At 36.0% G+C, this 12,644-nt stretch overlaps 1 protein-coding gene across 1 annotated transcript in view; it reads right to left on the reverse strand.

Moving 5' to 3' along the window:
- Positions 1–12,644, reverse strand: part of LOC310631618 (cullin-9-like) — a 61,562-nt gene that overhangs the window by 5,414 nt on the left and 43,504 nt on the right. The window contains exons 35-40 of the mRNA XM_083348203.1: positions 12,508–12,601; positions 12,099–12,173; positions 11,567–11,677; positions 9,466–9,583; positions 299–432; positions 26–117 (exon numbers count right to left, since the gene is read on the reverse strand). Coding sequence (XP_083204329.1) covers positions 26–117; positions 299–432; positions 9,466–9,583; positions 11,567–11,677; positions 12,099–12,173; positions 12,508–12,601 — 624 coding nt within the window. The remainder of the gene's footprint in view (positions 1–25; positions 118–298; positions 433–9,465; positions 9,584–11,566; positions 11,678–12,098; positions 12,174–12,507; positions 12,602–12,644) is intronic.

Raw genomic sequence — 12,644 nt, forward strand, 5'->3', positions numbered from 1 at the left:
CACATATCCCCATAAGAAAACTTACTGTTTATAAGCAGAAGTGCCATTAAGTACATTGGATAATTTAATCCCCCCCTGTTCGGAGCTTTGTCGAGTTTGGAATCCCACTCTGAAATCCTGCAACAAAATAAAGATCGAAAGGATATAGCAAGATGCTGACACCAGAGATCACTCTCCTAAAGAGAATGGAACCATTAAGAATCTAGATATAATGATCTTAGCACATTTCTTTTTGCTGCAATACTGAATTGGCAAAATACATTTACTACCATATATATCCAGTCTAGGCAGGTATTACCTGAGTAGCATGATGCAGAATTGACAGGAGCCGTTCTTGGATCCTTCGAACCAACTCTAAACCGATATTAAAATGCTTTGCTTTGAGCAACCGAATGGAAGAGGCAAGATCTTGGCAGTGTAACAGCATCTCCTCTGAAAGAAAAAGCAGATCCATTTCCAAATTGTAGCACTTGTGAATGAATGGATCCAAGTGTAAAAACAACAGTGAAATAAACTGGTTATAAAATGAAATTAAGGATTTCCAGTTTTGCATCATAGCCCACAGCCGGGGGATTGCAGAGCTCCACACCCCACAGCTAGTTTCGCCCTATCAGAGGAACCTAAATGGGTCAAAAGTCACCCTGGAGAGGCAATGAAGAAAGAGGGGCACTCAGACCATCATAGAATGATGGTGGTCGATCTGTTCGATCCGGGGAAAGCCCTTTAACTCAACAAGAGAAAGGCTAGCTGCACACCAGTGTCTAGCCCAAGCTACTTGCAGCTGAAGTCCAAGAGCACGAAGCAGAACAGCGGTGAACAGCATGCTTGGAATTGGTAAGAATATTGATCTTCTCTCTTCTATTTTGTAACTGATTCCTTGGAAAAGATCCCTAAAGTAAGAAATCCTCCGAAAGTGAAGGGAGGGGACTACACCCCTACTCCTCCATAGACGGAAGCGACGAATTAACTTTTAAGGGGGAAAGAAATATATTGAAATGAAATTTATAATACTTCAGTCTGGATAAATCTAGAAACTATGAAAATTGTTAAGATTTTACACCATAAAAGGGTCCTGATGAAATTATATAAAAAATTAAGATTTTTTTGTTTGAAAAAGCGGGAAAACAAACAACTACTGACTTCTACTGGAGAATCAGAGTATAGAACATCAACAAGACTGATTCAGAAATTGGCAAGTCGCCCAGAAACAAAGAATAATCTGCTCCCTTGAACTTTAATAACTCTCAAGAAGACAGCTGGGAACAAAGAAAGAAAACATACTGAGCCAGCCATAAGATAAGAAGTGTCTGGAGAAAAATAAATACTCTGACTGTTTAAGTCCAAGAATTGTTTACAGAAATAGAAAAACTTTTGACTCTTGGCTAATCTCTTGGGGGGGGGGGATTTACAGGAAGGACTCAAGGTGGCTAAATATACTGGATTGCAATTCTGACTGGTTGATAACTGACCCCTGAATAGAAGAACTGTTATAAAATACTGCTTTCACTGAGGCCTTGACAACTGGAAACACATTGGATTACAAAAACCATAATAAAGATAAGAACTATATGAAATTGGGTTGTTTGGATTCCGAGATTGGCTGGTTTGACGAGGCTAATCATAGAGACTATGGCACTGATGAAAGATTATTTGGAGGAGGGACAATATGGATATTGTATACTTATCAAAAAATTACAGGAAACCACATCTAATATCTACTCCTGAAAGATCTAGCCTGGAATATTAAGAGACTTCCAGAAGCAATATTCCAAGACAAGACAAATACTTTCCAGGAGGAAATGTATGCAATGCTACAACAGATACAAATGACAATGGCTTCAAACCACAAGGAGATCAAAAACAACTTTGATGACATAAATGAGCACATCTCCAATCTAAACATACAATACAAAACTCTAAGAAAATGATAATAAAGAATGAACAAATAAATCAGATAATGGAACACAAGCTAGAAGAAAATGACTTAAACAGCGAAGCTACAAATGAAGAGAATTACAACTTAACACAAACAGGAAAAAATCTACAAGATTTTGCCATAACAATAAAAATGGAAAAGATACTTTGTCAGGACGTCAAAATAAACCCAAGGACAAGAAAGAAAATGGACTATAGAACTGCCAGGAGAATCATTAGAGTTTAGGAGACAAAAACACATATCCTACATAATTTGTCCTCCTCACTCCCAACAATACTCACAAAAATATAGGAACTTACTAGCAAGTGAAATATATTAACTTGGAATGTTAGAAGGCCAGAGTTAGATTCAAAAGATTTGATTTGCCTTACCAGATGGAATACTACATGAGCAAACACCTGTTTGAATATGGTTAAAAGAACAGATAATTTTGGATATAAAGGGACTCTATAGTAAGAGGGATAAGAGATATAAGTAGTATAGTATTTTTTACAATTTATGAAATGTAAAAATATTGGGATGATATATATAAATGAAAAGTTTGAAATTTAAAAGTAATTAATTTGAAGAGGTCTGAGGAATGACCAAAATATTGAGGGGAAATTAAGCTTAAACAAGAATTTTTGAAAATAGGATATATAGTGACTTAACAAGATAGCTTTTACAAATATAAGCTGATCAAAAAAGATGTTATATGTAGATGTTATAAGATAGATAAGTAGTAGAGTATCCTTATAACACATAAAATATGAAAATATTGGGATGGTGTATGTACATGGAAAGCTTGGATATTTAGATAATCAATACTGAGCAAATTATGACTGATAAAAATGGTTTGAATATTAAGGGGAAATTAAGCTTAAATAAGAATTATGAAAATAGGATGCATGATGAACTTATAAGATGATTTTTATAAATACAAGTTGATTAGAAAAACTGTCATATATGGATGTTATTATTTGTACAAACATGAAAAATGCCTATATTTAATCATTTATGCATTGAAAATATTAAGAATTATACTGTTTTAAAGTTGAAGAAGGAGAATACTATAGTAAGAAGGGAAGATCAAAAAAATATACTACTAATTAATACACTAATTATGGAATTATAAAAATTAATCATCACTTAGTTAATTATTATTGTTTTTTTAAAATATATGAACTAAGACAACACGCTGTTCACTGGGCACCAAGGATTGTGATTGTAAAATCAATAAAATATATTTTAAAAAATTAAATCAGAAATATTACTTCACATTACATTTAAAAAGGCATGGATGTTGATTTTTATGAAATGTTAAAAGTTTTTTTTACTCACATCATGGTGTTGTTCTTTACAGCCTTGTTTTAGTTGAAATAATGTTAATATAATCTCAGGAAGAAATCTTATTAAAGTCTCAACGTGATTCTGAATTATATTCTTAAAACTATGAAGCAAAAATTATTCTTTATTTAATTGTCATATTGGAAGGAAGCAGAGATTAGGAATGTGCCGGGAGATGGTGTAGGCAAATCCAAAAGGGCAGCACTAAAGGGTTCGACTATCTCTGCACCAATGCTCAATGTATAGAAAAAACTTGAAGTCATACAGCAAATACAACATTTTTAGTATTTCTGAAACCTGATGGGATTGAACTCATAACTGGAACTCCTGGAAACATATCATGTTCAAAAAAAATAAAAACAATAAAAAGAGTGAAGGAATTGCATTATATATAAAACATGCATAACATAAAGGGCAAAAACCCTGCTGAAAGCATCTGAAGGGCTATAAGTGGAACAGAGACAATAGATACTTTTGTGGATGTGTAAAAGAAGATACAGATAAAATCTTTGCAAATCAGATGGCCAATGTGTCCAGGAAACACACTGATAGTGAGAATTCAAACTATTCTGATATGAACTGGATATCACATTCTGCAATAAGTGAGAGCTCCACCAGATTTATGATCTTCTTGCACACAACTCCATTATCCAAAAGGTGGAGGGTGAAGCTAGACAATTGGCTACACTGGAGTTATTGCTACTAACAGGGTTAAAGATGTCGAAACTGTAAGATCCTCGGAATCCTTTTCGAAATGGTTATATTTTCTAGAAATTAAAAAAATAGTATGTTTTCCCTTTAACAGTTTAAATGTATTTCAAGAAAATCCTTGTGCACAATTTTATATTGCTATTATATGACTGACTGTGACATAGTTCAGTGATTTATCTTAATTTATTATCTTAATTTGGGAGAATTCTTTTTCTGTTTATTTGCTTAACAATTTTTGTTTGAATATTTCTTTTTGTTTTGGCATTTCTATTGTAACTAACTATCGCATCATTGCACTCATTTCACATGCTAATAAAGTTATGCTTAAAATCCTACAAGCTAGACTCCAGCAGTATGTGGATTGAGAACTACCAGAAGTACAGGTAGGATTTCGAAGAGGCAGAGGAACTAGAGATCAAATTGCCAACATACGCTGGATCATGGAGAAAGCTAGGGAGTTCCAGAAAAACTTCATTGACTATGCTAAAGCATTTGATTGTGTGGATGACAACAAACTGTGGCAAGTTCTTGGTGGAGCAGTGGGCTAATGCCTCCTTAAGTAACACCAGCTGCCTGCAATTAGTGCAGGTTCGCATCCCACCAGGCTCAAGGTTGACTCAGCCTTCCATATTTCCAAGGTAGGTAAAATGAGGACCCAGATTGTTGGGGGCAATAAGCTGACTTTGTAAAAGTGCTGCATGGGGGGGGGCTGAAAGCCTAATAAGCAGGTATATACATAGAATGAAGGCTATTGCTAAGCACATTGTGCTTTAGATTGTAAGCTGCCCTGAGTCTTCGGAGAAGGGCGGGATATAAATGGGATTAAAAAAAAAGTTCTTAAAGAGATGGGAGTACCAGACCATCTTATTTGTCTCTTGAGAAACCTATATGCGGGTCAAGAAGCAACAGTGAGAACTGGACACGGAACCATTGATTGGTTCAAAATTGGGAAAGGAGTCCGGCAAGGCTGTATACTGTCACCTTGCCTGTTTAACTTATATGCAGAGCACATCATGAAAAAGGCAGGGCTAGATGAATCAAAAGCTGGAATTAAAATTGCCAGGAGAAATATCAACAACCTAAGATATGCAGATGATACCACTCCAATGGCAGAAAGTGAAGAACTAAAGAGCCTCTTGTTGCGAGTGAAGAAGGAGAGTACAAAAGTTGGGTTGAAACTAAACATTAAGAAAACCAAGATCATGGCATCCAGCCCTCTCAATTCCTGTCAAATAGATTTTTTTAAAAAAATTTAATCCCATTTATATCCCGCCCTTCTCCGAAGACTCAGGGCGGCTTACAATTTAAGCACAAACCAATGTGCTTAGCATTAGCCTTCATTCTATGTATATGCCTGCTTATTAGGGCTTTTGGGGGTGCCCAAGCGGCATTATTACAAAGTCAGGTTATTGCCCCCAACAATCTGGGTCCTCATTTTACCTACCTTGGAAGGATGGAAGACTGAGTCAATCTTGAGCCTGGTGGGATGCAAACCTGCACTAATTGCAGGCAGCTGGAGTTACTTAAGGAGGCATTAGTCCACTGCTCCCCCAAGGCTCTTGGTGAAGAAATGGAGGTAGTGACAGATTTTATTTTCCTGGGCTCCAAGATCACCGCAGACGGGGACTGTAGCCAAAAATTAAAAGACACTTGCTCCTTGGGAGGAAAGCTATGGCAAATCTAAAAAGCAGAGACATCACCCTGCCAACAAAAGTGCGTATAGTCAAGGCTATGGTCTTCCCAGTTGCAATGTATGGCTGTGAATGTTGGACCATAAAAAAGGCTGAGTGCCAAAGAATTGAAGCCTTTGAACTATGCTGCTGGAGAAGACTCCTGCGAGTCCCTTGGACTGCAAGGTAATCAAACAAATCAGTCCTAGAGGAGATCAACCCTGACTGCTCTTTAGAGAGCCAGATCCTGAAGCTAAAACTCAAATACTTTGGCCACCTAATGAGAAGGAAGGATTCACTGGAGAAGAGCCTAATGCTGGGAAAGATTGAGGGCAATAGAAGAAGGGGCCGACAGAGAATGAGGTGGCTGGATGGAGTCACTGAAGCAGTAGGCGTGAGCTTAAATGGACTCCAGAAGATGGTAGAGAACAGGAAAGCCTGGAGGAACGTTGTCCATGGAGTCGCGATTGGTCAGACATGACTTCGCAACTAACAACAACGACAAAAATGTAACTAATTTTTTTGTATTACCCTTTTTTGTTTTTCAATATTGTTTTTCTATTTTTGTATTTTAACTGCAATACATTTTTGTAAAAAAGCAAAGAGCTTTAGGTCTCTGAGCCTAGAAATACAGCAGAGGATAATTTTATGCAACTGGAAAGAAATTTAATTTTGATTTTAAGGAATGAATCTAGGATATAAGTTTAACTAATTCTGAAAAGTCTGTGTTCTAAAAATTGAGATGAGAACATGCTATGTTACTATATAGTCCAAAGTTAATAAGCTTAATGACTGAAAAAAATAATTACTTGTAGTTACTTATTATTCCTATTAGTTTTTATTTTGTCAACTTTAGTTTAATTTAATCACTATAATACTGTTTTTCCTTAACTATAGAAACACTATCCTTTTTATTGGTGGTGGTGATGTAGACGTTTAAAAAAACATTTTTTTAAAAAAGGAAAAGCTCCCGCCTAAATACTAACAATCTAAAGGTCAAAGGTGCATCAACAAAACTGTTCTAAGTTGAAAAAAGTTTTCATTCTACTTCACTTGCAATGAATTTTAGATCAGTTTAGAAGAATTATACAAAATGATTAAATTTCCACTACTCCCAATTTTTTTAATTTGGATACTAAGCATTCATCCATAAATAATCCACATGTCCACTTTCCTCAGTCTTTACCATTTACTGAATAAAACACAAGTCTTCTTTCACATTGTGGATTACAACCTTGCCTGACTGACAATTTTTGGGATACCTGAGACAAAAGATCACTATAAAATATATACTTTCAGGGCTGGACCTATACTAACCTATTGGATTATAAAGGCTACACATAAACTTTGATCTACTCTTACTGAGATTGGTGATACTAGAAGATCTCCAGGAACCATGACTCAAGAAAAAATAAACACCTTTCAGAAGGAAATATACTCTATGCTGCAACTAATTCACCAAACAATTGTTACGTACAAAAAGAACGCAAAAAGAAACCATAATGAGACCAAAAACAATTTAGATAATATAAAAGAGCAAATCTCCAAATTAAAGCTCCCAGGCAATAACTACAAAGTATGAACAAATCAGAGACGCGGTGGCTCAGTGGGTTAGGACGCTGAGCTTGTCGATCAGAAGGTCGGCAGTTTGGCGGGTCGAATCCCGAGTGCCGCGTAACAGAGTGAGCGCCTGTTACTTGTCCCAGCTTCTGCCAACCTAGCAGTTCAAAAGCACGTAAAAATGCAAGCAGAAAAATAGGGACCACTACGGTGGGAAGGTAACAGCGTTCCGTGCGCGTTTGGTGTCTAGTCATGCTGGCCACATGACCACGGAGTCATCCTCGGACAAGCACTGGCTCTTCAGCTTTGAAACGGAGATGAGCACCGGCCCCTAGAGTTGGAAACGACTAGCACGCATGTGCGGGGGAACCTTTACCTTTACCTTTTATGAACAAACCAACCAAAAACTAGAAGACGAAGCAGAGGAAATGAATTTAGAGACGGAAGAGATAAAAGAAGGAAAATACGAACGACCATATACAAACAAAATACTGTAAGATTTAGCTATAACAATGAAAATGTAAAAGACCCTTTACCCCTTAGGTCTGCAAAATAAATCTAATGGCAAAGAAGATTTTTAAAAATGGAATACAGTGCTGTTAGGGAAAATGCCACAATTTGGGAGACAATTAAAATAGCATTTTCTTTCTTTTTTTTTGATATGGGAAATATGAAAATAAGAGGAAGATTAGATGAATAAAAATTTTAGCTATATAAATATAATTAATGAGAAAATCAAAGCTGACAAAGATATTTCAAATATTGATGGGAAATCAAACCCTAGAAGAGCAGGAAAAATAGGATATTGTTTTATGAATTGATATTGTTGTTATTTGTATGACATTAGTAAAATATGATGAAGATGTTTATATCTAAATTTGTATATACCAATAATACCAAAAATTGTAACTGTGAAATGAGGGGAAAATGGAAAAAAAATGTGGGGAAGAAAGGAGGATCAGGGAAAAAATACTGGATTGTGCAGTACTGAACAGATTTATATTGAAGAAATTAATGTTAAATATGTGAATCCAGACAACTGTTGTTTATTAAGCACTAAAGACTGTGATTCTTAAAAATCAATAAAACATAAAAAAAACCCTAAGTCTTCTTGGTCACTACAATGAAAATACAGAAAAAAGCGTGGAAGAAATAACTGAGTCATAATAATTACTGTTTCGTTTTGTCCGCAATTGTTTTTACTGGGCATTATTACTGACACTACTGTTGTGGACACTAAGTTGATGTTGAATTTAATTAGAGACTTTTAGTAGGGCAATATTGGAAGAAGGAAGAACTGCCGACCATAGAAGAATGGACTTTAAAAGTTTCCAACCTGGCAGAAATGGCAAAGATCTCAGCGTACTTGAAAGACCATTCGCAACAGAGATATATTGTGGAGTGGAAAAAATGGATTGATTATATCCAGAATAAATATGGGACTAAAAAGTTTCATTTAGCATTTGAATAAGTATTGATGTGATATTTATATTGCTTGTAGTTATTTTATAAGAGTTAAAGTGTGATAGATTTAATAGTTTATTGTTGTTTGCATATGGTAGACTATGATTGTTTGTACTTTTATACCTTGTATTTAGCTCTGGGAAGTCGGGGAGGGGGGAGGGAGGTGCTGGGGAGGGTTGGGAAGAGGGGAGGGGGTTGGGAGGGGTTTTGTTTTGTTTTGTTAAAAATAAAATGTATTGTAAAACTTTTCAATAAAAAAAATAATAATTACTGTTTCAGCATATTGTAGAACCTGCAGGCAAGGGTGATCTGTACTGGCAGCAATAAGGAAATACTATTATGACAATTGATGCTTTCTATATTAAGGGACGCGGTGGCTCAGTGGGTTAGGACGCTGAGCTTGTCCATCAGAAGGTCGGCAGTTTGGCGGGTCAAATCCCGAGTGCCGCATAACAGAGTGAGCACCTGTTACTCGTCCCAGCTTCTGCCAACCTAGCAGTTCGAAAGCACGTAAAAATGCAAGTAGAAAAATAGGGACCACTACGGTGGGAAGGTAACAGCGTTCCGTGCGCCTTTGGCGTCTAGTCATGCCGGCCACATGACCACGGAGATGTTCTCAGACAAGCGCTGGCTCTTCGGCTTTGAAACGGAGATGAGCACCGGCCCCTAGAGTCGGAAACGACTAGCACGCATGTGCGGGGGAACCTTTACCTTTACCTTTATATTACAAATATTGCCAGTATTCAATTAACTTGTCTCAAATAAATGACAGTTATTTGCATGTCAATAATGGCTTACCCAAAAGGATCTGTAAAGCATTAGTATGCAGCTCCAGATTCTCAGACTGTTGTTCCATGATATCCATTTTTTCTGTGTCCTGGTTATAGTAGCTGTAGATGCAGGAATATGCCAGAACCTGAAACACATCATGTATCACAATGCATATAAATGATTCCAGTTTGAATCTCTCCATTGGGGGAATGGTTTCACTAGGAGTAGAGAGAGAAGGTAATGACCCCTCATGCTCGTCTCCTCTGATATTCCCTTAGAGAATTAGAATCAAGTAATTGGAAGAAGTTTGTCACAGCATAGTACCACCTTCCTACTTAGAGCAAGAGAGAAAAAGAATATTTCATAGCTCAAATTTAAAGCATAGGTTCTTGGAGTTGGAGGGAAATAATGCTAGGGTAAATTTCCATGTTTTTGTACTACTTCTTTTATGGTCTTAGTTATAAAACATCCATAAAATGACAAAGACTTTGTAGCAAGAATCCAAAGAAAAACTAAGAATAAAAAAGCATTCTGGAGAGGGGGTTTTTTCCCCTGAAAGCCAGTATAGATTCTTCTAAGGTATCTTCCAAAGAAATGTCTATGAAGATTCTAAGTCATCCAGGTCATGTTTCTCCCAAAGGTGCTTTTTCAAGAGGCAACTAGACTTTCTTTTTTTTCTTTGAAGATGTTTTGCTTCTCTTCCAAGAAGCTTCTTCCCTACCCTCCAGTCAGAGCTGAAGAAGCTTCTTGAATGAGAAGCAAAACCCAAGAAAGTCCAGTTCCCACTTAAAAAAGGACCTTTGGGACTTCCAAAGAAATGCATTTTCTGTATCATAAGAACAATGTTAAACATGACATTAAACACCAGTGCAGATATTTGCTCACTAAACACCTAGATTTCTTTGAGGATGCCAATTAGGATGTTGAAAAGAGAGTCCCCAATAGGTTTTTCAAGTTTTGATACAGACCTTTACCAAAGGCTTCTGAGCAACCTTAACATCTACATCATAAGGGGACAGATGTTGTAACAGTAACTGAATAGGAAATAGAGTAATGGGAAATCTTCACATGGAAAGATTTTCAAAATGAGGTCCCTGGCTAGCATTAGGATTGCTACATTTTAATTTTTTGATCACCAGTTGGTCTTAGAAGTAAGGGATAAGGCCAAATGTGAAGTTTCACCAAACTATACCTAGCAATACACTAAAGAATGAAATTCAAAGAGTCCCACCTGAAATCTATCCAACACACACAATTGGCTTTAAAATGATAAATGATAAAATGATGCTTTGGCACCCAAAATTTTGAATGTCTTATAGACATTAATGGGAACTAAGCAAGCAGTGATTGATTCCAAAACAGATCCTGGAATGTTTGTGGACAGCTCAATGAAAATTTCAACTCAGGCAAATTCCAAGGTTAGAATTATTAGGAAGAGAACTGAAAACACAGCAACTAATATAGTAGTGCCCTTATGTAAATCTACAGAAAAAAACACTTGGCGTCTTATGTAGAAGATGTGGTGTCGTAACATTTCTTTTTAAAACCTCATTGAAACGAATGGTAGGTAGGTAGGTAGGTAGGTAGGAAGGAAGGAAGGAAGGAAGGAAGGAAGGAAGGAAGGAAGGAAGGAAGGAAGGATGGATGGATGGATTTAGAAATTTGCAGAGAAATAATCTTGAAAAAATTAGGGAGAAAAGTTTATCTCAAATTTAAGCCAATGGCTGAATTGCTTCAGAATAAATCAGGACGCATTCATGATTACTATACTTTGAATGTAAATTTGACAAAATACTATTTAGGCTTTGAACAGAATGAAAGTGTCCACAAATGCCTTATTATTCTGCATTCTACTGAATTAAAATATCATGTTGCAATAACATTTTAGCCTCTTAATTTTACACTGTTCTCTCACTCCATTTTTTTCCAAATACTTTTATTTCCACTCTTTCATTTAAATGCTGATCATTCAATACAGTTCTATGCACATGCTATGGACCTCCTCCTGTGTGTTATACTTTCTACATCCTTTGTGGGGCTATAAAAAGTATAAAATAAAAAAGCAGAATTGAAAAGAAGGGGACAATGCTGCAGAAAAATGTAGCATACATTAAAAGATGGGACTTACTTTTCGTGCCTGTTCCAGCACTTTGCAGGTATCAACAACAAAAGTCAATGTCCGAATCTGTGGCACATCACTGACAGTAGAAACTCTACTTCGTAAGTTCATAGCAAATTCCTGAAATTGAAGAGGACTGCATCAGTTTCCCTGATGTCTACTCTTATTGACTATATTATTCCAAAAAGGATTTATATGTCTCTTTATGTATATAAAATGTCTAGAGTAATATTGAAAGAACAACACTGAGGAGGATTTCTTGCAGAGCATTTATAACAAAATGAGGACATGAACTCTACTTTCCTGATAAAATGCAGAAAGAGGGAGGAAAAGGCATTTTCTCTTCTAATAATAAGGTTTAATTTCATTTACTGCTTTGAAACAAAACAATCTTTCTAAATTGCCTTTTCAGTGGATGAAGTGATGACATATTACTGTTCTCAATGACTAGAAAGGTCTATAGTTAAATATTCTAAGACGACCAATACATAAAAGTACATGGTTGATGATGCATGCTAGGGTACAGAACAGTGATCCTGACCTTTGCTTTATGATGAAAAATGCACCTTTCATTATAGTCTTGGAAACGCTTTTCCTGTCGAGCTGCTTTGCTTACCTGAAGGAGAGAAATGGAATGCAAGTATTCAAAGTAACAGCAAACATTATTTCTTTTAAAATTTCTTAGAACTATACATATAATGTAGATTTTATATGTACATTGGAAAAGAAGTCCAAAATTACAGGTGTAATTATACTTCGAAAACATAAAAGAGTTAGTAATTGGTATAGAATGATAAAAAACAAAAGTAATATTATTTACCATATGCCAGGATAAATAAAAAAATACCTGGATTTGCTTTACCCTAAAAAAAAATATTACTACTTATATTTCCTTAGAAAAGAATATTCCTATATCAAAAAAGTTATTTGTCTTCTGCATAAACACTTACCATGGCAGAGCAGTTGTAGTAGTCCTTATGGGTTGGTTTCCAAGGTTTCAGGCAACGCCAACAAAATCCATGGTTACATTTGGCACAAGTCATACTGCATATAATGGGGATGAAGGCCATTAGTAAGATGTGGCCAC

The sequence above is a fragment of the Vipera ursinii genome (genome assembly GCF_947247035.1).
Source record: "Vipera ursinii genome assembly, chromosome: 1".
Taxonomy (NCBI): Eukaryota; Metazoa; Chordata; class Lepidosauria; order Squamata; family Viperidae; genus Vipera; species Vipera ursinii.